Here is a 26838-nt window from a genome sequence, read left to right as displayed (position 1 = left end):
ATTCCCTTTAGGACGCAGAACAGTCTGGCAGAGCTGGGGCAGCTTTAAAAACAGGCTTTTGCCTTCTGCTCACAGGGTGCCCTGTGCATTGGAAAGGTTCTTATTCCTGTGGATATCACCAGGAACTAGCCCAGGCTTCCTGCAGGGTGACTTGCACAGACACATCTCTCCAGATGTGCATCCCTCCTAAAATTACTGAAAGGGGTCTGTGCTGCAGGTGAGCCCAGGGCCATGCTGAAAACAGCCACACCTGGGTTTTCACACCATGCTCTGCACTTTAGTTGGGTTCTAGGGACTAAGGTGAAACTGTGACTTCAGTTTTGTGTCCTAATTTCTCTCATCTCGTCTAAAACCAGGTCAATAATTGTGCCTCAGTTTGCCTGTTTCTAAAAAGATGTTAATAATTCCTGTTCTACCAGGACATTATGTGAAGTTTTATTAATTGATGCTTGCAAAAGGCATTAAGATCAAGACAGAATAATTGCCTCAGTGGAGGTCATTATTAGACTTGTACCAAGGGCTACATCTGAGCATCAGCTGTGATGGTCATTTCATCTTTTTCTTGCACTTTAGCTACAAGAGTGGGGGTGCTGAGGGGGGGAGCTGCTCTTAAATACAGAGGCAGCCACTGTATTTAGCATCAATTCAAGCGCTCTATAAACCCAAGGGATGCTGTGCACAGACCAGTGAAGGGTGGAGGCTGCAGGGAAGACAAGAAGCAGAGCTTGCAGTGCAGCAGGACAGAGCTGTCCAGAGGGATCAGCAGCAATCCCTGCCTTGGGAGCACCCGGCTCCCCTTGGCTGAGGGTCAGCTCAGGGGTCAGCACTGATCTGATCAAAAAGGGGATTGTGAAAAGCTCATCCGACTCAGACTGTGAAATCATGCTCTTGAATCCTAATAATTTCTGCAGCAACCAGTTGTCATGCCACGAGGAATTACAAGCTGAAGTTGAGGGGTGGGGGGAGAGCAAACTGACGCACTTTTGTGAATCCCAAATCCTGCTGTAGGCTGAACTTCCATAAAAAAAAAATACATTTCCATATAATCTGCTTTAAAAAGTACTTACTTTGTGAAACACTAAGGCTCATGTTTCTAAATATTATAGAACTGGGAAATATCCCAGGGTTATCAGAAGAATTTGAAAAAAATCAAAATTCATGCAGAAACTTTGGAGATGATTTCAAGAACACATGCAAGAGAATGATGGATTTTTGTACTCAAAAAAGCTTATAAATGACATCATTTTAAAAAGAGAACTTTCTTTTTCTATCCTTTTCTGCACTCTGCTCACTTTTCCACTGAATATTTTATGTAACAGCATTTTGTATTAAAATTCAAGTCAAAACCCTCACAAACACACCACCAAAAACCCAACCGCACAGGCTAATCAAAAGCAAAATAGGATTTAATCTCACATTGCTTCTTTCCAATCAGGATGCCATTTGCATACTATATTTTTTTCCAGCAAATCATGCAGATTTCTGGCTGTTTGCAGCTCTCCTCTGGAATCCTGATGGAGAGAGGAGCTGCTCCAGCTCTCCACAGTTTTACCACATGGTGGCAATGTAACCTCCACCTTCCTGCTCAGGAGGTGAGTTGCCTCTGATTTCCTCCTTCATTACTTCTTATTCACTCTAATTATCATATTTGTAGGTGGCAATTACAGTCTTCTGAGTTTCTGCTTTCCATTTCCTCAATAAATTTAATAGAGGCTTGTTGGGTTTATTTTTCAAATAAACTCTGCAACATTTCTAAGGACATTAACCCTGTAATAGAAGAGTTTTTCTTCCAGTTAATGCAATATTACATGTTTTCAGATCACTAATGAAGTTTCGAGGACCACTCTGGAACTGTTCCCTTTTGCCAACAAACTTTCATGTGCCCTTCAGTATTAACCCTTTGCTTTCAAGATAGGAGGTCTCTTTAGACTATGTTGTTTTTGTTGTCTCATTGGAATTGAGAAAAGTCTGAAATTATTTAAAAGCACCTTAAAAAGAATGCGTGAAACACAAAAAAAAAGAAAAATTAGTAATATGTACATAAGAATAACAACAACAGAGAACAGTAAAATATTCAGCCTGGAAAGGAATTACAGGTGCAGAAGAAAAGGTGATCCATGAGAAAACATGCTTTTAAAATCATACTAAGGAGGAAACTTGTAGTCATCATTTTAAATGACTGTGATACTGAGAAAATGAAAGAAACCAAGATCTATTTGTTACTACTTTTAAAATCAGTATGCATCAAAAAGTCTACATCGAAACTATAATGTAAACATTTCTTTCTGCACCTTTTAAAAGTAGATACTTCTCACATATAAATATAATATATAACTATACCAGGTCTCAGAAGAAAGGTTTTAGTCTCTGGTTCACAGGCCAGGCACCACAGATTTAAGGCTTAATCAATGATAGCCAAGAGCACAACACTTTATAAGTCAATGAAAACACTCAAAAATCTTGAAGCAAACCTCAGAGGACTTTAAGGAATATGTACATTTGTTAGAGGTATCAGCTTCTGCTTAACTGTGTAATTCTGGTCTGGATCTACTGTAGGAATCAGGTCACTGTACATACTGAATGAGATTGTAATTGGGAATTTTGCATCTAAATTTCTGGCAAATTTGTCTGAACTGTGGGAAATATTTTTCAGCTAAGAGTTTGAAATTTGAATAATGTGCCCAACAGAGTATTTGGAGTGGTCATCCTCTGCTGTGTAATCAGCAGCAGGTGAGACAAAGAGCAAATAATTTATTGGTGTAACTTACATCAATATGGCCAGTAAAGTTGCAAAACCATCTAAGACACCTCACTACACCACAGGAAATTTAATGAATAAAAACACAGAGCACTTAATAGTTTGCTTTGGTAACATGATACTTCCACTCATTAAAATCTGAAAAAAAAAACTTTAAAAGTGAAAAAAAAAAATCTCTTCAAAATCCACAGTTAAGGAACTTGTTAAGAAGAAGTGTTTTAAATAACTATAAATAAAACACAGTATTTAGCTCTTAGCAGCATTTTGTGTTCCTGTGCTGTTTGATGTGACTCAAAGCAATAGAATCAATTTTTCCAGTGCAGAGTGACATGCAAGGACTTTCATGCAAAGTCTTAAAACTTCTTAGGGTTGGAGAATGCAGTGCAGCAGCTTTTTAGTAATTAAAAATAAAATAAAATAATAATAATAAAAAAAATTCTAATAATTATTTTCTGATATGCAAACTGGCTGAGAGAGAATTCATTCAGCAACAGAATGACACAGGCAAACACAGGAATGACCACACTCCCTTTAGAAGAAAAGAACTGGGAAGAATGGCAGCAAATCCAGCTCTACAAAGCTCAGCTGTGCTGTGGAGATAGCTCTCAAAGTAAGAGAACTTCTCAAAGAAACTCTGTTTCCAGTGGAAAGAGAAGAAAGCAGGCAAAGAGGCTGGGCAACACAGAATTGGTTGGGGCTGTTCTTGCTGGAGACTGCAGAGCTGAGCAGACATCTCAACATGAGTTTATTTTGGTCTTTTCCCTGTGCAGGGTCTGGCTCTGCCTTGGTGGGCCATGAAACCTGGCTCAATACGCATCCCCCAGCTCCAGACTCTGAGGAATCCTGGTGGATGTGGGCAAGGGCTGCAGGGAGCCAGAGAAAGGTGCAGGTCTGAGCAGTGCCTGCTGCTGTTTGCCATGGATTGGAAGGAAAGAATCTCCTACATGTCACTGCATTGTTTGGTCTCTGCAGTCCTCATCCCAGGAGAGCACTGAAGGTTTCTGCCATCCTTCTGGAGGTGGTCCCTGTTGTCCCACATGGCTGCTGTGCCCCTGTGTGTGCTGTTTGCAGGCACCTGGAGTCCCCAGCCTGGCACACAGCAGCCAATGCATCCCTGGCCATTTATATTTTACTGCTTAACCCATGCAAAAGCTTTAGGATCATCTTTAAATCTGCTATTTCCCCTCACTTTTCTAATTGCTGTTAACTCTGTGCTATAGTTTCCCCTCAGACCTGTGCTCGTTGAAGACTGGGAAGCAGCTGGTGCAGAAGCTGCACCATATGGTAGTTACTTATAGCAATGTAAACTAATTGAGTGTTGAGGGTGAAATAATCCCTGGATGCTTTATCTTTCAGGAGCTGCTGGAGTGTCAACTGATGGCCTTAAAGATCTGCTCGAGCTCTTCAGTTCTCCTGACACAGAGCAGAACCCAGCCAGAGGCAGCTCCATGTCCTGGCTGGTGTCAGCACTGCAGTCACCACTGGGCTTCTTTGGCACAATCTGAATTTCCTGCACTGTATCACCCACATCCCTCTTGTCTTCAGGGGCTGAGGTTCTGTGCAGAGCTGGTACTGGGAACACTGCTGGAAAAAACAGTCTGGTATTCCCAGCACCAGGATCTGAGCATGCTGGTCATCATTCCACCCACAGGGCCAAGCACAGGCAGCACAGACAGGGGTATGGAAAGGTGATTTTCACATACAAAGATCTGACCTCTTGATTATTTCACGTACAAAGATTTAATCTCTGCTGGAGGAAACCATGGACTTGAGCTCTGTGGGGGTCTCCCAGGTGCCCTGCCAGCCCTCAGCAGTGATGCATCCCTTGCATTTCACATCATTGCTCCTCTGCTCTTCCAGTCACAGACCCACTCTGACTTTGATTGCTTCCACATGGCATTAGGATTTGAAGTTGTGTGTTTTAAACTGTATTTCAATTTGGTTCTTTGTCTTTTTTCCCCGCTTCAAATTAGGGAAGCTGATGCACACAAATTATAATATGATTTATGTCATAATTTTGGAGATTCTTTTGATTTCCCTGCTATTATACAACAACAGACAGACCAGCTCTCTAGTGAGAATCACAAATCACAGCAGAATTTTCATCCTTTTCATTTAGCTTTCTCTCATTCTAATTTGGACAGAATACATTCATTTTTGCATTTTTTATTTCTTAAGGCAGATAGACTTTATTCAGGCCAGGGAGCAGTGAGACAAATAGGAAAGCTATTTAAACAGCCTGTAGTTTTTACACTGGCCTCTTAATTTCCACAAGGCTGTACCAAGAAAAAAAACCTGCAGGAAATTACTTTTTAGGTCAAATTGATGGAATTACACACTAACATAAAATTTCTATGACTATCTTTCAATTTCTTTGTTCTTTCTGTAATCACTTCTTGATTGCACCACTTTAAAAACATTAAGCTTTCTTTCTTTCTAACATGTTTTTCAAATAAAAGTTCATGGACACCCTAAGAAGAAGAAAATGACCAGTTTTCCTCAGGGAAATAATGAGGCACATATAAATTCGTCGTGATAAAGAGCTCCATTCCCTACAACCATCATGTACAAGCAGTTTATGTGTATTTACTCTGCTGTATATAAAGCCAGGCATTCTTTGTAATCACAGAGGCAAAACGTCTAACTGCAGAGATATGAGAAAAAGACGTCAAAACTATACACAAGATCATAAAATTGTAGCTCCAGAAGAAGCCCAAAGAAGTCTTAATCCCCTCCTTGCACTGAAATAGGATTGATGTTTATCTCAACAACCCATGACAAAAATCTGTTTAATTCACTCTTAAAAATCCCTCAGGATAGAGATCCCTGCAGTATCCCTGGGAAACATGCCCTAACAGCTATATTTCCACCCTATAATACTGTACATCATTTTTGTACAATTTAATTAAATTCTTTTAATCTCTTACAACATTCTACAGCCTGGAAGACTCTTACATGTGTCACAGCCCTCCAGCTCAATTCTACCAACATAGAAATGATATATTTTTGTTTTAAATGCAGTGAACCTGATCACCTAAATAGATTTTTTGTGTTTTATACTATCAAACCACAGAAATTATTCTATGAAGGAAAAGCATGGCTTTTAAATTTGACTGGATTTGAAAATAGTCTCTAACATGCCACTCTTTATTTTCTGGGAATAATAGTGTTTTAAGATATTTCCTCTGAAACCCTGAAAGTAGACATAAAGCATGAATATTACAGCAAGACCCTCTCATTCAACATCCTGGTGCAGATCCAGGGCATCACAATTATCTCCATGGAGTTATTCCAGACTTCAACTTAGCATGGCATAGGTCAAAATCTGTTCTGTAATATTCAAAGTGCTGGTATACTAATTAGTTATTAAAAATACCAGCATAATCAGAAAATGAGGACATGGCTCTCCAACAGGAAATTTAACCCAAGGCCACTGTAATAAAATTGGTGCAGAGAAACAGAACTTGTGTGCAAGCAAAAAACCACAGCAGCTCTGTTATACAACTCACAATACACCTTTTTTTTTGGAAATATTTGACTCTAGTGATACAACACCTATTTGTGATACCTACCAGGGCTTCAGGGCAGACAAAGACAACTTCACTCACTGAACACCTCTTAAGGCACTGGCAGCTGCTGGCTGCACTGTGACATCAGGATGAGCAGCTGGCTTCCTTCCACTGCCCCAAGGAGCTCTCTGACCACAGTAAATAATATTCTGCTTTCCTTTCAAAAGCCATCCTGAAGCCTGAATGATGCTGATCCAGAAATTAGAGGATGACAGGTGTTGGTTTTGGCTGGCATCCTCCTTCCAAACAACCTTCTGCAGAAAGGGAAGGTTAAGGACTGGGCTAGAGCTGGCAGGGTTTCTCGTGGTGCGGTGCTGGGTTTTGAAGCCAGTCCAGGTAACAGCACATTTTAAAGTTTTCAGGAGCTTGCTGGTTTCTAGGCAGGCATTCACAATGTGCACTGTAAATGGTTCCATTTTCCCTGACCTTTGCCAGCTGAGAAGGACCAGAAGTCTATCCTGGTGATGCAATCTGTAATGGGAGCTTCCTTTGGACAGGGGAACCTCCACCAAAGCCAGGAGGGGATGGAACGTCTACAGAACCTTTTGTGACATCATCTGGTGAAATTTATAACTCTCTTTTCTTCTGCTTTAACATGCATAAGGCAAAATAATGTTGCATCTAGTTCATCTTCCTTGCAATGGAATTTTATATGGTAAAAATATTCACTTCAGACAAATGGCTGAGGTCAAGAGCTGCTCTTTATCCTTTGAATGCAACTAAACTGGGCAGATTTTATGCACATTTGGTATAAATCATTGTGCACATAACAGTTCACAGAAATCTAGTCACCTTCAATGAGTTAAATAATGGCTAACTGAGACTTGGATGGCTCCAAATGCTGCAGAGCAGCTGCATGAACTGAATGGGCAACACTCAATGATGTCCAAAAGCAAAACAGAGGGAAACTTCTTATTTTACTGTGGGAACAATGCCACCAAAGCACCGCTCTGCTTTTGCTACCTCATCTGAGGAAGCACACAAATAAAGGAACAAATTAAATGCAGCTTCCCCCAAAACTCCTGTAAAAATACCAGCACACACTTAAGGGCAAATTAATGGTTTTTAGACTTGCATTTCTGGCACTACCAGGTGTTATTTCCATATCTTTCCTTCTGTTATTTCCAGTTCCATATCTTTCCCAAATTTCCTTTACCCCACAGCAGCTGTGTAGAACTGCAAATTTACCCATGTCCATGGAATATTTTCTTTGTGACTGAAAATATGAAAGTTCTTAAAGTAAAATCTAGATTCTTTGTCCCAGTGATTATTCACATATCTTGTCAAAATAGAATAATTTGTAGTCCCATTAAGGCTGGTTTCTTCCACTGTCTGCAGCAATGACTTTAGTATGGCAAGAGATTTATTTATCCAGACTATCTTAAAAATTGCAGTGATGAGTCAGTCTAATTCTTCATCTCATTCTCCCCAACCAGGTTTTGGAGCTTCTAATTACTGGGAAAGGTTAGTCCTGCCTGTGAAATATGAGGATATGTCATCTCCTTCTCTGGTGGCACTAAACAGGAACTTTAGGACATACTTGCTTCCAGGCTAATTATGAATGTTCCTTTTCACATTCAGGCTTAATTTCATCATCAAAGTTCCTGCTTCCTAGCAGAAGTTCAGCATTCTCATGTTATAAAATGAAAAATTGAGCTCACAGATGAATTAGGTAAGGCACTGCTTCAGCAGACTTACTAACTGGTTTCCCAGTACTAAGACCACTTCCAGAGTCTCAGAATTAATATTTCTAAATGTAAGAAATATGTCTACTTCACTTGCTTGAAATGCTATAGGCATAAAAGGTACTGCTCAAGATAGCTGATATTTGATTTGGCAGCTCCTGCCAGGCGCTGCACTTCCGAGACCAGTCATACATGTTCTAAATTTACCCTCTGATATTTTTTGTGAGATGCTGATTAAATTATGGAAAAGATTTTTCTCTATTACTGTGTTCTCTTTCCTCTCTTTATAAAGTGTACAAAAGAACAGAAGCACCATTAGCATGAATCAGCCAGCAGCTTTGGATGTGTAGTTCCCATAAGCTCCGAGAGAGTTTCAGGGAAATGTATGTGAGGGGAAATTGGGAGCCTTTCCTAGATCTTGCAGCAAAAAATTCTGCAGTTTCATTGTCTTAATGACGATGACATCCTGGCCTCTCCCACCAGGTGTCACTGCGAAGTCACACAAGAGGATCTGCTGGTGGTCACGCAAAACCCAGACAAAATGAAGATTAATAAGGCACAGGAGTCATCTCTGAAAAGGAGGCTTTTTCTCCCTCCTCCTCCTGGTTCATAGCCAAAAAGGAAACACAGCAACACCACTGTGTGTTAAGCTCAACAAAGCAGAGTATCAGCTTTAAAGGATGACTGTGTAAAGCTCATACTACTCAAGAGATTTAAATGTGTGTTGTGGGAGCTGGGGCTGGGGCTTGGCTGCCAGGAGTGGTTCCCTCTTGATGTCTGAGGATGAGGAGATGTCCAGATGAGACATCCCAACCATGGTGTCAGGCCAAATCTGGAATGGAGATTCTCAGTTTGAGATGATCTTGAGATTCAGAGACTTCCAAATTTAGAGACTACCTCTGATCCTCTGACAGTGACACGAGACAAGGGAGTAACTCACATTCAATTCTTACTTTTTAACTCACTTCTTACTTTTTAACTCACATGCTCTTCCTACCAAAGTCCCTAATAGTCACAGTATGTCCCACAGAACAAGCTGCAAAACTGTTCCTTTGTTTTCCTAGTTTCTACTCTAATATCTGAGGACATGCAGCAAACTCCTCACGTCACAGTTTATGCATGCCATAGGACCATCTACAGGTGAAAATCCTTCCTTCCCCTCCCAGCAGTGACAGAAGCACACACCACCGTGTCACATCCTTGATTTCCAAGCATGCACTCAGAGCATAACACCAGAAGTTATCCAGCTTTATCTATGACTTGCTCAAGGAGACCAAGCCAGGACTTTCTAGCAGTGCAGCCCAGAGGAGGTCCCTGTCCTGCTGGGCTGCTCCTGGTCTGGCAACAACCTGACAGTTTTGAGGGAAGTTCTCCTGCCCCATTCCTCAGGATTTAGCATCACAAAATCCCAAAATCAACAAATTTCCATACTGCAGCACAGGGACATCTCAACCTTATTTTGTCACTTAACAGAATCATGGAGGTGACCTCCATCAGAGTGCCTTGCTGCCACCCCTCCTCACAACAGCTGAACAGCCTTTCCAAGTGCTTGGTAGCAAATTAAGACACTTTAATTACACCATGACAGAATTAACTTCTCTGGAAGAGTGCTCTAAAAAAAGCATATAAATGAAATTAATTTTACCTGCAATTTACTTTTTAAATGCATGTTATTTTTAAGATATTACTACTTCTATACAGAACATATAAATACTCTTATCTTATTGCTTTGGAAGCCCTTTTTGCTACACCAGCACTTGCTTTAAAATTATCTGTAAGACTTATCATTGCTAAAACATATTCTCAAACCAACAATGATCATACAGCAAACTGAAATAAAAACCACTCTTTGCTGCTGCTATGCATTTAAATGTGTAGCTGATTTCAGTGGCAGAACTTTAAACTCTGTTTTATAGGATATCACTCGATTTTAGTACAAGCGTTTATCAGGCACAGCTCTGAAAATGTTAAGTCAGACTATGAAAACATTGTCAATGCTTATTTTAGTAATAAACCCCATGCTTAATCTATGCTTTCATGTTACAGTAATCTATGTATCAATCTATAACCTTCCAGCTAAATGCACTAAGTAGATTAAGCTCTGATTGATTTGAAATGTTTTTCACTATATTATCAAAAGTCTACAGATCAGCATAAATACCTCGAAGAAAATTTTTCTCCTTTGGCAGATTTACAAAAGCAGAGCTTAACTTGAATTGCAATGAACTTCTGCATTTTACCAGGGCAAAAAGCCTGTCAAATTTACTCTAGATCTGCTGTGCTTGTGGACTCAGGAAAAACCTGTGATTAATAGCGTGGCGCAGCTATTCTGTCGTGACAAGAGCGATGACATTGTGAAGAAAAGTGTCCCCCCGGGTCTGCCATGCATGTGAAGTGCCAGGAGCCACCCCAAAGGGTGGCACTGCTGCGGTGCCATCTGCAGCGTGCAATCAGCTCTCACAAAGGGGAGGGGGATTGCTGTTGGGATGGTATTGCTGTGTAGATAAAAGTTGTTAAAAGTCATCTTCCTCAAATAGAACACCCCGAGTTTTATTTTCTGGGCTGCACTTAGGGAAAGTGAGAAGCAGGTTGTGAGCTGTCACAGAAACCAGTGGGTGCTGTGAGGAGGCTTTGCTGTCACTGCCAGGGGTCACAGAACTCCAGCAACAAAAAGAGCATGGAAGGGAAGAGTGTGCTGAACTCTCCGTGATCCTGATTCTCACAGCTCCTCTGCAGAATGTCTGCTGGAGCTGGCTGCACAGATGGAGGGAGAGCTCTGCATATGCTCAGCACTCATCCTGGTAGCTCACAGTGCAAACAAACACGGGCCTGAGCATCCCACCCAGCTCGGCTGGGAGGTGGGGAAGGCATGGCTACAAACCACAGCAGCAATGGGAGAAGAGCAAAAGTAGTCTTGAGGTGGCACAGTTCAGTCTTTGGCACATTTTTAGGCACTTCCAGTCAGGTAAGTTTGGATTTAAAATGTGGTCCAAGTTTATCCCATGGAAGAGGTGGCATCCAAGAAAAGGAAAGGCTTTGGAAAAACAAAGGTGATGATGTGTTGGCAGAGTATCCCAGGTTAAATCTCACTAGCAACCACAACTGGAATCTCTTGGACCCCACTGCGGAGGTGTCTCTCATTTCTGAATTGTCTTTATCCATTTATCCCCATGGAATATCCAGCTTCTTCTGGATCCTTCTCCATCCATCCATCCATGCATGTAGACAGCTGGTGTCTGAGGGCTGCAGAGCCAATGCCACCATGGCCCCACAGCTTGTTCAAGCACAAGTCCTCAGTCCTGACACCAGTCCCAGGTTTACCTCCATGAGGATTGCACAAGTGATGACAAGAGAAGGAGCTCAGCCAACACAGTTCAGCTCTGGATTTGATTTTGGATTCCCATTAGTTGGGAACATTTAAATCAGGTTTTCCTGTGGGACCTCCTACACCTTTCTTGTGAAAAAAGACAATTATTTAGTTCAATATAAACTGTGTTAGGACACAAAGTGACATTTCCAAATCCTAATTTCTTTCAAACATAACCCCAGTGAACAACAAGTCCAATGGTCCTAATCTGCCTTGTGCCTCACAGGTTACAGAACCTGGCTTGGCATTAAGCAGATTGTACTCGATCACACATTCATTTCTTACCCTAGCACATTAACATAAAGTTAACAAGCAAATTCATTATAGAGGGCAAACCTGAAAGTCAATGTCAGCCAAGAAATTGCCTGAGCAATCCTGTAATTGAATAAAAATAGGTGTCAGCAAAACAAGTGTCATCCTGGGCTTGCTGATGTGCTCTGGGTTCATGGGCTTGACAAACTCCTCTCAGTGTGGTGCTGTGTGCGAGACTCTGCAAGGAGACCTGATGTACTAAATGATGTTTATCAGACAAATATGGGTGGTAGTAGTAGTAGGCACATTTGACCTCCAGAGTCAAACAGCCTGCCCACAACGTCACCATTAAATTAATAAATAAAGTGAAGAAAATTTTGCATTTTGTAACTTCTTAGCCATTTCTCTAGTTACAAAGTGGTTTCACAGCACAAGGAGGACACTTACTTGCAAATATGTTGTATTGCAGTAGAAACACTTGTTTATGTATAAAAAATAATAAACCCCTCTCAGATTTTTCCACTGATGTGTTTGATGAGTTTGTACATTGATTTCTGGGATCAGCATCTTTAGCAGGGGTAAACAAACTCATTCATTTTTAATTCCCTCATTTCTGAGTCTAAGAGCCCTGGTCTAGCTATGGTACAGACCAATTTAAGTAGTGATCCCTATTTTTACACCAATTAACTGTTAATGGCATTTTGTAACCTATTCTGGTCTATTAAGCCTCAAGACAACTGGAAGCTGCCAAAGGGACACAGTTAATAGATGCATCTGGAAACTTTCTCTCTGTAGAAGTAAGAAAACCTTAGGACTATGCTGGGACCTGTAGGAGAGAGAGTGACTTTAGAGGGAAGCTGTGTCACAGGAAAGAGAGAGGTCCATAAAGGCAGGATCCATGTGAGAAGAAGCTGCTGGCAGCAGCATTAGTCAGCAGCAGAGAGAGGGATGCATGATAAGTACCTGGTATACATATACATACATATACATGTGTGTGTGTGTATGTTTTAAAGTTTTTGTTCCAATATATTACTTTAAAAGCCTACAATGCCCAAAAGAACTGGGGGTGGCGAGGATCCTCTCCCAAGCTAACCAGCAGTTGAAATCACTTTTCAAGCAGCTGCTCACACACACCACAATGGCCATTTGCCAGCTGAAAGGATCAAAGAGAACAGTGCTCCAGAGATGACCCTCCACCCTGTCAGGCCCTTTTTCACAGGAAAGAAGCCAATTACTGGGGTCTGCTTTTAGAAATTTTTTTAGGTGGCAAGATCTGGTCAGCTTTCAAGGCCCACCTAGTTCTGTGGAAAACAGTCAATCAAATAAAATTGTTTCCTCACTTTCTTCATTAAGATAGAACCCCTTTCCCTCCCCATTTCTGTCCTTTTATGTGATTTGAAAACTGGCACGTCCATGAGTGATTGCAGGTGCCATTAAATAATGAAGCAGTTCTGTTCATTAAAGCTCAGTGATTTATTACCTTTGGACTAAGAAAACAGCCTGAAAACAGAATTCTTACACCATTTCACATTATTTTCAGTCCAGCACATCAGGCAGCTGTTAGAATAGCAGGTTTTCAGCTCCGTGGTCCACCGGTGCCCAGAAATACAATGCTGGATGTTCAATTCCAGCAAGGTCTGTAATTCTAGAGTGTAACTTAAACTCATAACTAACTGCTGGCCTAAATGTCATGTCCTACCTTCATACAGCCAGTCGCTGAGCCCATTGAAAATAACACCTTCCTTTCCTGTGGAGACCACTCGGATGGCTTGTTTCCCCACATGGGCACAGTAATAGATGTTATTCTCAAAGATAAATATCTGATTTGAAGGGAAAAAAAAGAAAAGAAAAAGAAAAACAGCATTAAGCAGTGGCTCCACCATAAAATGTTGAATTTTGCTTTTACAATAATTGGCAGTACAAAATCACATATCACAATTTTATGGCATCTTTTGTCAAAAAAAAAGGATTTCCACAGCTTGCTTCCAGTGCCATCAGCGAACAGAAAGATGCTAATTTACAACAGACTGAAGCCTTGGTGCTTTGATATAAGCTTTATTTCTCTCACTCCTGTCTTCATTTCAGGAACTGAACAGTTCAGTTAGACGGCACGAGATGAAGAGTTCCATTGCTAAGGTTTTGAGAATTGTTAGAGCTATTGCTGTGAAATGCTCCTGTGATTCAAGCTTTTTATTCATGTGTCTAAATGCTGATCAGGAAGTAAAGCTTTAGCCAGCCAATAAAAAAAAATATTGTTCCATGACATCAGTCTTTATCGTGTGGTTAAGTTGTTCTCTATTCCTCTGTCACTGATAGCACAATTCCTGTCCTCTCATCCCAAAGTGAAACACATCTTGCTCTAAGCAGAGTCACAGAATCACAGAATCACAGAATCACTTGGTTGTAAAACACCCTTAAAGTCTTTAAGGTCCCTTCCAACCCAAAACATTCTGTGATTCTAAGATCGCTGAGTCCCAGCACTAACCCAGCACTGCCAAGCCCATCACTAGAGCACAGTGCCACATCTACACATCTTTTAAATACTCCCAGAGATGGTGACTCCAGCACTGCCATGGGCAGCCTGTTCCCATGCTTGACAACCCTTGCTGAGAGGGGAATTGGAATCCAACCTAAACCTCCCTGGCACAACTTGAGGCCATTTCCTCTTGTCTTGGGAAAAGAGACTGATCCTCTCTCACTACACCCTCCTTTCAGATAATTGTGGAGAGTGATGAGCTCCCCTGATGCCTCAGGTTTTAGTTTTTATATTTTTAGATTCTGTACTGCTTTAGTCTGTAGTTCTAAGCTTCATATTAAGCTCTCTTCACAGAGTAGGTAGACAAAAAACAATTCCTTCTCTAGCTGGGGACCAAAGACAAATGATCCAAATTTCAGGCCCAAGAGCATAAACAGTGGCAGAAAGAAGAGAGAAAAACAAGGATGGGAGTTCATAACCTAAAGCTGTAACTGGATGATTAACTCCAATATGCAGATGGAGCAGAACTTACAAAAGAGAGATCCCGTGACCAACTGTCCATTTTGTGACCATTTTGGGTTCATCCTGGGTGTAGCCCTGGCTGGGCTCTTGTGCTGCCCAAGATGTCTCTATTGAAACCTCCTAATAAATCCCTACTTTATTCTTTAACTCCACCTAATCTCTGTTCTAGGTCAGCCTTCACAAAGCATCACCCCCCTGAGCCTCTTTTTCTCCAGCCAAACAATCCCAGCTCCCTCAGCCACTCCTCATAAGTTTGGAGCTCCATACCCTTCCCCAGCTCCACTGCCCTTCTCTGGACATGATCCTGCACCTCAAAGTCTTGTGAGGGAACTGAGCACAGGATTCCAGGTGCAGCCTCACAGTGCCTAGGACAGGGGGACAATCACTGCCCTGGTCCTGCTGGCCACACCATTTCTGATCCAGGCCAGGATGCCTTTGGCTTTCTTGGCCACCTGGGCACCCCTGGCTCATGTTCAGCTGCTGTCAACCAGCACCCCCAGGTCCTTTCCCCTCAGGGCCACTTTCCAGGCACTCTGTCCCCAGCCTATAGCACTGCCTGGTGCTGTTGTGACCCAAATGCAGGACTTGGCCCTCTTGAACCTCTCACCATTGGCTCTTTTTGTAGACAGGCATCACATCTGCTGACCTCCAGTCACCTTGGCCCTCCCAGTTAGCCAGGACTGCTGGTAAATGAGGGGCAGTGGCTCAGTGAGCTCTTCTGCCAGCTCCTTGGATGGATCCTATGCAGTCCCACACACTTGTGTGTGTCTGAGGGGTGTGGAAGATCACTTATCTTTCACCTCATGGGACTTTTGTTCTGCTCCCCATCCCTGTCTTTAACACATTTTTAAACTCTATTAAAACTGAAAAGATGGTATCAGTAAGCTATTTAGACTGAAATGCAAACTGTTAATATAATTTAGTAGACATTTATAGATGGGTTTTCCTACACTTGAAGATATTGGAATAAATGTTATGTATTTTTACCATGATACTAGAAAACAATTTCTCATGTTATGAAAAGACAGAATGGGGAAAAATATTTGCTTTCATGTTCTGTTTCACATCCTATTACAGTATATGTTTCACCCAAAGATGAGCTGGAAAGATTCCAGAAGAAAGTATAGATCTTAATTTAATTTTGGCAGGAGTTATAGCAGGTTTGCCTAAAGGTAAAAATTATTACTGAAAATGTAGCTTGCTCTTCCTTTTAAACTAGGAAGAGCTGCATTCAATGAATAGATCTGGAAAACAAAAAATACATTGTGGAAGATACTACATGCCCTTTCCTACCTTAAATTTTAGTAAACAGAGCAGCCAGACAAGGCACTCCAAGTAGAGAATTTTATGTATTAGCTAATCTGCATATGGGGAGGTTGTTGAAGTTTAAATGTGCATAAAAATTGTGAAGACTAAGCAGAATAAGATATTCAGGGTTCAAATAAATCCAAATCTCTGTGTCTGAGTACTAAATGTGCAAAGGGGTGCTTGGGTAAGAGCTCTTCTATGACAGGCACACAATCAAGTGGATTTATTCAAGTGATGTAACCCTTCCCTTGCCCACATTCTTCCAGCAAAATAAGGTTTGCAATATTTTGTACTATATTCAATGTTTTATGAATATACAGGAAAAATAAAGAAGGTGGATTGACAACCTGTTCCCACCCTTCCCTTTTTAAAATATTGCAATGTTTCCATCTTGACTGTGTGATCTTTCAAAGCTTCATTGCACTCATCAGGATGTGTGAGGTATCTGGAAGCTGCAGTGGAAAAATAATATAGTGCTCTGACTTCAAACTGCCTCCCATATAATTCAGAGCCAAACTGCAGCACCTCATGGAAATTTGAAAATTATCCTCCTAACTACAGTGTCTTGTACCCTAAAAATGTCAACCATAATCAAGATAAAAGATAACTGAAGCAGCACAAGGAAGATTTCTGTGTAATGTATCTTATAAATTAAGAAAAAGATTTTGGACTTCTGTTATTCATCAAGAAAGAAATGTCTTTGGATTACCTCACATCCCATGTTAGAAACAGATTTGAAGTTATTGTGAAATACCTGTGTAACAATTTGTACTGTTTTAGTTTCATGGCATCAAAGCAGTGCTTTCTATCAAATGATTAATCCTGTCAGCTAATTAGAGGATAAGAAATTTCCATAAAGAAAAATAGTAAAACTATGTTCAGACATCACTTTTACATGACTTTATGCCAGCTTTGCATAGCTCTCATAGACAAATTTAAAATGATGACAGAAAGGATCAAGTTCAGTTTTATGCCTCTCTGTACAGGAGATAAAGAGCAGAGCCCAAATTTCTGGTGTCTTCTCTTTTGGTGTGCATATTTGAGCAAGACTTGAACCCAGATATTCTTGCAGTACATCTGCCTTAAAATCCAGCACTGAACACAGCTACTGGCATGGAAAACCAAGCTGTGCTGAGCCAGGAAGAGCCCTGTGCTGAATACCATGTCCCTTTTCATCATGACACATTCAACACAGAGGAAAGAGAAGATATTCTGAAAGAAGAATGGAAACATCCATACATAAGTTGAAGAAACAGAAATTACTAACTCTACAGAAAAAAACAAGGAAGATGTAAGTTCTACAATATAATGGACAGACACAGAATAAAAGGAAAAATGTATTTTCACCATTGTATTTCTCAAAAACAACAGGCAAACCATTGAAACCTAGAATATTTTTCCTAATGAAATCAGAATTAACATATGGAAATTCTCACCATGGGATCTAGCAGAAGACCTCTCTTTCTGCTGGATGTTTTAACAGATGCCCCCAAGATTAAACACTTAACAAAAATAACTACAACATCTGAGGGGATTAAGATAAAGTTTAGGGTTTTTCAAATGCATTCACTTAATCCCAGGATAATAAAAATCAATGGATTTTGCTCTTGGCTTTGTGTGGCTCAGTATGTGACTTTCAGCTGTAACCCCTTTAGCCTCAGCTATCAGCACACCACTGACTCCTGAGGTCTGGGAAGAAATCTCTTCTTGTTTGCAACTGGTGTTAGAATTGATAACCCCAAACCATTTCACATCCTTGCACCATGCAATTAAAATTGGAGAAAAAAAATGAGGCTGATTGGGCCACAAGCCTGAGACAGGAAGGAAAGTCAAAGCTTAAGTATCCAGTAAGATAAATTTATACAGTAGGGTAAATATTTGATCTAACAACAAATTAAACTTAATTCACTTCAAACGTGCAAGAGCCTTAATGACACTGATTGATTCAAGGATTTATTTGAAATGCTTTTGCAACTGCTTAAGGGTTTCTAAAATAATACTCTCTACCAAACTGACCCAGAGTGGTATTCAGCAATTATGCTGTATTAATTAAAATATTGGTACTTTAAAATGGATTAATTTATGGATCTTTTCAGGAACATAATTAAAATAATGTCCTTAAGACTTAAAAAGTCACAGTGACCAACTATTTTGACTAGGTGAACACTTCTTTTTACATTTGATCATCCTACCTTCCTTCCAGCCAAAGAAGCATGTGAAATTCCTTCTCCATAGATCAAAAGAATATAAATTCATGTGCACTAACCTGCATTTTTACTGCTCCTATTTATTTTCCAGCTTAGAGTGGCATTTTAAGTTTATTTTCTCTTTACCCAACAATTTCTAAGGTATAATCTGTCAGCTGAATGAGCTGCGTCACTCAAATTTCTCATAAAGTTAATGCCTGGGTACTTATTACTTTAACTTATTAGCACATTGAGAAATGCAAATGTTTCCTACACCTTAAAGGCACATTTCCACACTGCAAGATGAGCCCTCAGGATTTATCTGTGAGGGAAGAGATAACGTGGAAAGGTTGGCACTGACATGAAGAGTTTGATCAACAAGAACTGGCCTTCATGTACAGACAGGCACAAACCTTTCCTTGGCCCTGTGTGCTGGGTTTGGCTGGGGTAGAGTTAATTTTCTTCCCAGTGGCTGTGCTTTGGATTTGTGCTGAGCACAGTGTTGATAATGCAGAGATATTTTTGTTATTGCTGAGCAGGGCTTACACAGAATTTTCTGCTTTTTGTGCTGCCACACTGTCGAGGCTGCTGGGGGTGCCTGGGAAGATGGGAGGGGACACAGCCAGGACAGGGGACCCAAAGTGACCCAGGGGTTATCCCAGACCACACAGCACCGTGATCAGTGTATAAAGTGGGGCAAGGAGAAGGAAGAGGGCAACTTCTGGAGTGATGGTGTTTGTCATCCCAAGTCACTGATGTGATGGCCCACCTGTGATGGGGCCCTGCTCTTCTGGAGGTGGCTGAACACCTGCCCAGCCATGGCAAACAGGGAATTAATTCCTGGTTTTGCTTTGCTTGTGTGCACAGCTTTCACTTCCCCTATTAAACTGCCTTTATCTCCACCCACGAGTGGTCTGGGTTTTGCTCTTCTGGTTCTCTCCCTGATCCCACTGGAGCAATCAGCTGTGTGGGGCTTGGCTGCTGGCTGGGGTTAAACCACAAAACCCTGCTTTAAATTCAAAATCAGTTCAATCTTCCTTTGAGGCTTAAAAAGACCAGGCACAAAAAAGAAGACACAGTGAGTAGGGAAATAGAACTACAAATTAACACAGTATTCTCTCCTCATCCAACATGATGTATTTAATTGTTTCTTGTTTTTAACATTAAACCTTTATTTTTTCTCTTTCTGCTCTTTTGTTAGAAAGCCAGTTTACCTGAGAGCATATTCTGAATAATAAAAAATGAAACAGAATAATTTTAAGAGTTTTTGCACCTCTCAGAAACACTTGTATTTATTCTGCAGAATCACCAAACAAATCTATGAAAACTTACAGACCTGCTACTGGTCAAAGCTGAGCCCATCAGGGACACTGCTTGTGCATCTGTGAAAATGTATTTATAAAAGGGTGAAAATGCTGGGTTTGTAGGCATGTGAGAGGAGTGACAAAATGTGAGAGAAACAGCCGTGCACGCACGATGGTCAGTGGAGGGGTAGGAAGGGAAGGTGTGTTTATTTCTGTTTTATTTCTCACTCTCACAATTCTGTTACAATTAATAGCAAATTGTCAAATTGATTTCCCCAAATGGAGTCTGTTTTGCCCCAATGGCAAGTGGCAAGTGATCCCCCTGTCCTTAGCGCTACCCATGAGATTTTAATAGAATTTTCTCCCCCAAGGCCCACTGGGGAGGGGGAGTGATAGAGCAGCTTGGTGGGCAACCCACCACAATAATCCCACAAGAGGATTTAAAGTCCCTTTAATCAAGGACTTTTTAAAAAACTTTTCAGCATAAGACACTTCCTTAGAGCAGTCTGACTCCTGTCCATTTTCTTTGGGTTTCAGTGATAGGAATGTTTTGTGCTGAACTGTATATTAACTATCTACATATTTGTATGGTGTTATTCATCACATTGTTTGGAAAGCCTCTGAAAAATACATAGATTTATCTTTCCAATATGTTCAGGAAGTGGAAAAGTATTATGTCTTTATTTATATGCTAAGTAGCTGGCTGAGGTCTGTAACAGAGCCACAGCTTGTAAATGTGGTTTGGAAATGTCAGATCATGGACACAAGTAGTTCTGATTGTGATCAAACCCTTCCTGGAAATGCATATACAGAAAGACCTTCCCTTCTCTACACCATTTCTAGTGCTCTCTAATTCCATCCACATATTTTGGAGATATCCCTTTTTAGCTGATTTTGTTTTTATTCTGCCATGTGAAACCTGGAAGCTGAGCACTGTGGGCATGAAAAGGTGCAAAGAGAGAGAGATTCCCGGCTGTTTTTTGAGTAAAAACCTGTCTGTAGCACTCAGAATTAGCCTGGGCCTGTCTATATCCATGTAGCATCTTGAAGCAGAAACAATAATTGTGTTTTCATTTTGTGATCCCAAGGAAGTGTGACAAGCATTGTACCAGAAATGTCTTGGCTTTTTGCAGTTACTGCTCTTACATCAACTCCAGCAGAAAAATGTGTGATCAATTCAAAATCAGTTCTAAATCTTGTTGCTGATTGATTATGCATTATTTAATGAATACTCTACCAATTTCCTCTTTTGAGCCTCATAAAATTCAAACTTTGATGTTCAAATAGCTGTCATTAATGTATTCTGTCATTAGTGTTTTTCCTAATGCATGTGATGTGATTACACCAGCTCTTATCAGTTCTTCAAAAAGGGTAATAAAACCATAAACTGCTCCTCACCAGTGAGCTTGCATAATAAGATCTAGTATTTTAATTAGGTTTTTCTTCTTGCCATTTAAATATAGTTTGATAGCAGGTGAAAAAAAGGGTACAAGACAAAAAACTTCAAAATATTTTCATTCTCTCCTTCAATTGGTTCATGTTCATAATTTAGGAAAGACACAGATAACAATTGTGATGGACGAGTGAGATAAAGAATTTTTAAATCAACTTTTTTTCTTCACAAAATGAAAATGTCATTATTAAGACCAGTGATTACACAATTAAACTCTTCCACACAATCAGAGCATTGCAGATAATCCCATGTTAATAAATAATTGACAGAAAAGGCCACAGTTGCAGTTTTTTTGCAGGTTTGTATTTGATTTAATTCAAAGTAAGAAGCTAACTCCTTAAGACACCAGGGATTTAGAAGACATAGCAGTTTCTGAAGGTATGCCACAAAGAGATAAAGCTTAGTTTAATTGAAATTTACTTGGCCCAGACATAGGCAAAGGTAATGTTTACATCAAGGGCAGTTCTACACCTGTTTAAAATAATTCTGCAGGGAAGCTTTCAGGAGAGAGAAGCTGAAAAAAACCCAGGGGACCACAACAGCCAGAGATTACAGAAGTGAAGGTTGTTGCATGTAAGAATCATGCTGATCCATGAACACATCAAAACCAATATTTATGACTCATCACTGGGGATGGAAGACTTGAAAACATCTGATTCCAGTGGAGTAAGAGCTTAGCTGCACAGAAATCAGTGCAGCGAAAAGAAATGCAGCTGTTTGTGCAAAGGAAACCACCAGAACCGCAAGCAAAAAATCTCCTGCCTTCAGTGGCCTTGATTGCATATTTGGAAAAGGCAGTGCAGAAGTGTCACCCCTAGTAAATCATGCAAATCTCCTGATTTTAGCCACATAGCTTGGAAACTGCCAATATACCTTGCAAAAGAAACATTAAGAACCTAATTTTGCTTTCATCACATGCGATCAACAAAGCGACCAAAATGCCAGAGAATGGAAAAAGCATTCCTTCATCTCTTCAGGTAAATAAACATTTCCTATCTCTGTGAACAGTGTCCAGAGCTCTAGAGCAGAGTCTTAAGTGTTCTCCAGAGAGGATGTGGCTCTCCAGGTCTGGAGGTGACCTCTGTTGGGGCGGGGGGAGGTGATCCCCTTGTAAGGTGGGTATGGGGGGAGGAAGGAAGGGGGCAGTGGGAGCACCTGACACCAGCTTTCTGGTCAGGAAGAAGATGTGCCCTTCTTCATATAAATGGAAGAAGGCTCACATTTAAATACCCTGATCCTCATGGAGAACCTTAAACTTTATCTCCTGCAGGGTCAAAAAACCAAGCACAATAACCCAGGAGGTCCATGGAGGGTGTTTGTCCTGACACAGGTGATGAAGGAGCTGATGAAGGGAAGTGCTCTGCTGGATCTCCCACTTTCAAACCAGGAGAAATTACAGGGCAAGGTGAAAGCTGGGAGCAGATTATGCTGCATAAACCATGAGGTGGTGAAGTTCAGGATCACAAGAGACAATATAGCCAATAAAAGAATAAAGCTCTGGAATTTCAGAGAGCAGATTTTGGCCTATTCAGAAACTTGCTTGGGAGTGTCTCCCTTGCATTCTCTATTAGGAAATCAGTAGAGTTTTTAAGATCTTGTGGGTTTAAATGTCTTTAGACAATCCCAAATTGTCAAAACCAATACTGAAGGTAAAGTCCCACATAATGGACTATAGAAGTAATGTCAGGCTTCTATGATATGGAGACACATTGCCAAAATTTTTCCTTTTACACTGGGTACAGAAGAGATTTATTTTTTCGTTTTTATTCTCCCAGTATAAGTCCTTCATTGCATTAATGTTCTTCTCAATTTTTATAAGTTTTTTTATATTTTTGACATTGCATCGTTTCAGATGCTGTGCATTTCCATTTGTATTCAGTGAGCAGGTTAGACCACAACATGCAGGGATTCTAATCACACCTAGAATCTGCTGAAGTACAGACAAATAAACAGTTACCACAGTTCTGGAGATTTAAAAATGTCTGTTTCAAGAAAAATGTTCTGTCCTATTTTCTGTTCTTCGGGGAAGAAAGGAGGGTTTGTTTCACCTCAACAAAGAGAAAGAGCCATGTCTGCTTGTATTTCATTGCCCTGTATTCTAATGGGGTTATTTTAATTTATAACTGCCTTATTACATAAAAGAATGTAATAGTAAATGTACCATTTAGTATGGAACTCTGCTTCTGCTTTTAAGTTCTGCTTGATGGATTATCATGTATTCTATAACCTAATATCTCTGATGGTTATGTAGGGCATGACTATAAATTAGATTATTTAATGTGAGATGATACAGTGTTCCATTTAAAATACTTTATTGTGTTATGGAGAGAACACCTGACTAAGAAGAGCACAAAGACTATTTGTGTCAGCACAAAGAAACTGGCAGTTGGGATTTAGGATTCCTCCAGGTGCACATCTGACCTTGGACAGTGAGTGGCCACTGCAACATTCCTCTTTAATTAGAAGCTTGGTTGTAGAAACACTCAACACCTATTCCAGCAGGTGAGGAGGAGAGCTAACAGAATTTTCCACGAAGTTTCCTCATCTCTCTGGGGAAGGAGAGACCAGCACCACAAGCCAAGGTGGGACCCTCCACGGCCCCTTGGGTGGCACTGCCCAGTCCTGCTTGTGGCACCCCAATGTCTGTAACTTCACCACCCTCAGCAGTGACTCCTGCTGCCTAAAGGATAAGGCCAATATTTTCATGGCAGCTATCTAAAAGATAAGGTCAATATTTTCACAGCAGTTTTCAAGAACACCACTTTTCATAAGCACATATTTCAAAGGACATCCTCCACCTACCACTGATTTGTAAGATGCCAGGAACACTCGTGTACAGACAAGAAGATACTTTTGGCAGTCAGATCTCTGAAACTAAAACTGCCCCTAACAAAAAAAGAGTGGTTCAATCTCCATACATCTCAATTGAAATTCAAGAAATTTCTGTAAAGGGAGGGAATAACTTCCAGTGGTTATAACTGACCCAATGCTGGAGTGTTTCCCTGCTAGGAATATTGTACAGTAGCAGGTGAGGAAATGTGGAAACATATAAAGGAAGAGAATTCAGTACTTTCCTTGTAGAGGAACAGGATGGTGAGTTCCTCTAAGCTAGCAAATCCATGGATATTTGCATTTTTTGTAAGAACACACTCAGTTTCCTTAATGCAGACTGTGAATGTCAGTGACATTTAATGCATCAATTCTGAAAGTCCATTTAAAAGTAGGAATCTATTCCTGTAACTTCACCAAAGTGACACATAAGAAATCACTGAGGAAGCCTGTGGCAGTTTCTCACCCCCAGGGGAAATGCCTGCATCATCCTATGTGTCATATTTGGGTGTAAGGACAATTACTTTCTGATTTATTGGTGAAATTCTATGGCAAATAGCAAATTTCACTTTGTCTTCTGAAATATTTCATGGTCACAAAAAGACCAACATTCTATTTTAAATAAAATTACCTACATTTTCCTTCAGTAACATTTTATTGCAGCATCTGCAGTTATCCTAAATATCTTGCTTGTTTGCCACCTGATGAAGATGCAGTAGCAAGGGTTCTGGGAGGAGAAGAGATGTGACCATTTCTCAGCAAAGAACACAACACTGACTGTGCCAAAGCCTCCCTTTGGGGCACAAGGACCCAACACCAAGCCCAGGGGTGACAAAGGAATGACAAGGATGTGCAAAGTTAAAAATAGGACACTGCTGCCACTGTAACCAAAGAGAAAGCATCAAAGGAATAAAACCCCAATAAACAAAACAAAACAAAAAACCTAAACACAACATTTTTCCAGTGGAATTATTTGAATAAAGTGAGGGGAGAGGGGAAAGGAGCAACCTGTCCAGGTGCTCAGTGTATATGTAATATATCTAACTGAAATTTCCCTAAAAAAAATAATATTCTGATGCTCAAGAAGGGGATGAGGCGATGACACATTATTATGCTGAAATTCTTGCTTTTCCAGAATGCAAGGACCATGTTAAAATCTCTCTGAATATCCCTCACTATGTTTAAAAAGGGCTTACATAGACTTTGGGGCTGGGGGAGAGAGTGAGACAGGGCAGAAGTCTTTTTCAATTTTTGCAACTAGCAAGATAAGCAAGCCAGAATAATTACATGCAGTAGACCACAGCTAAATATTGATTCAGATGTCATTGCAAAAGAGAAAAGGTGAGGGAACAACAGCTTGAAAATAATGATGCAAAAATCTATGAAAGAATGGTAGAGACAAATAGACCTACAGCAATTATACACAGAGCAGTTTAAAAGCCCTGCTGGATAGGAACAACAGCAGATGATTCAGTGCCTCCTGTGAAAATGGTCCTCTTCCCTTGATATCTGTGCAGCCCTTCTGCCTGGAACTAAGCTGGCATGACAGGCACAAATTCAGGCAGGGAAAAAACTCCTAATTAGAGGAGTCACTCCAGTTTAGTTCCAGGTGTCATCACTTAACCAGCTTTTTTTTTTTTTTTTTTTTTTTTTTTTTTTTTTTTTTTTGCATCTAGATATCCTAGTTGGAAAAACATTGTACTACAGCATTAAAAAAAGATAAGGGACATGGGTAGGCTCTGGATGTGCAGCAGGATCTATCATTCAAATGTTTTATATATTAAAAAAAATCCAATGGTTCACTTAATTGTATTGCAGTTTTTAATATTTATGACACTAAGCTGTTTACCAGCATCAGCATTCACTGTTTGAAGGCACCTGCAAAGCCCTAACATGAGAGAGGCTGAAAGAATCACTCCATTCTTTTCCCTAGCATTTGCATTTCCCTGAAATAGAGATTTCTTTATTGCATCTCTGCACCTGCTGTGAAACGTAACTTCTGTTACCTTAGAACCAATTATAAACTTGATTGCAGCACAATCTACAAGAAAAAAAGATCCTGCTCCAAAAAGAGTTAACACTGAAAAAGGCTTATTGCCTATAAATGCAGGAAAAACCTGTTTAGAGCTTTCTGTGGGGCTGCAATAAATGCAAGGATATGCAAAACTTCCAGCAACCCCAATCTGCTTTCTGGATGTTTTTGGTACCTAAAGAAACCGTGTAAACAATAATAGACTGGCTGCTCAGGAGAACCCTAAAAGAAATGTTTCTCTTTGTGGAAGAATAAATACTATGATCTATGAGAGAGATTTTTTAGAATGATAACTGCTGCCTCTAAAGTTGTGCAAAACTGCTTCCCCAGCATCTGATGTGTCACCATTACCATTAATATCTGTCAGGATGGTTACAGATTCTGATTTTGAAAAAAAAAAAAGAAAATAGCAGCACAACAAAAGTGGTTCTGCTTTTGATATTAGAGTTTAACAGCTCCTGTGAACTGTATTTAGTGCTGTCAATGCAGACAAATATTCACTGCATTTTATTAGAGCAGGCTTCCTGCTTCCTCTTTCCTTGTGGCAGCAGGGCCCATGGATAATTCCAGCTTGTCCTTAATGCAAATACTTTGAACCTGGATGGGCTCATTTTGGGATAACTTAGATAAAAGCCTCCTGAAAGCTTTGGGTTTATTTGATTCCTTGAGCACCTCAGTTAAAGACAGGTACTGGACAGCCCCTGAAGCACTGAAGCACTCCCTGATTTTGTCTCTGCTGCCAAGAAAAACAGCAAAGGAAACCTCTTCACACTGCACTTACTTTTCTTGATAAACAGACAGGTCCAGGCCTGTCAGCCACACAAGTTTCATTAAGCTGAGCTCAGGATCTCAGGCACCATTAACCTTTTCTTAGATACTGTTGGGACAAATGTACCACAGGAACATTCTGTGAGCTCTCAGCATGTGGGCAGAGCCTTGGAACATGGGATGGAACATGATGAAACTGGTAAAATATTCCAATAAGATCAATTAACAGAAGGTTTTTATTTTTTGGTGGCAAATCAGAAGTGGGTAGCTGTTGAGTCATAGATGGCATGATCAGAAAAAGAGAAGAAATCCAAGGAGTGAAGCTTCTT

General features: G+C 40.4%; 1 protein-coding gene across 4 annotated transcripts in view; it reads right to left on the bottom strand.

Annotated features, from left to right (window-relative positions):
* Positions 1 to 26838, bottom strand: part of DPP6 (dipeptidyl peptidase like 6) — a 539077-nt gene that overhangs the window by 68160 nt on the left and 444079 nt on the right. For all 4 annotated transcript variants that reach the window (XM_064433316.1, XM_064433370.1, XM_064433208.1 and 1 more), the window contains exon 8: positions 13331 to 13451. In XM_064433316.1, coding sequence (XP_064289386.1) covers positions 13331 to 13451 — 121 coding nt within the window. The remainder of the gene's footprint in view (positions 1 to 13330; positions 13452 to 26838) is intronic.

The sequence above is a fragment of the Passer domesticus genome, chromosome 1, assembly GCF_036417665.1.
Source record: "Passer domesticus isolate bPasDom1 chromosome 1, bPasDom1.hap1, whole genome shotgun sequence".
Taxonomy (NCBI): domain Eukaryota; kingdom Metazoa; phylum Chordata; class Aves; order Passeriformes; family Passeridae; genus Passer; species Passer domesticus.
The sequence above is the reverse complement of the archived record's forward strand: the minus strand, read 5'-3'. Positions and strand labels throughout refer to the sequence as shown.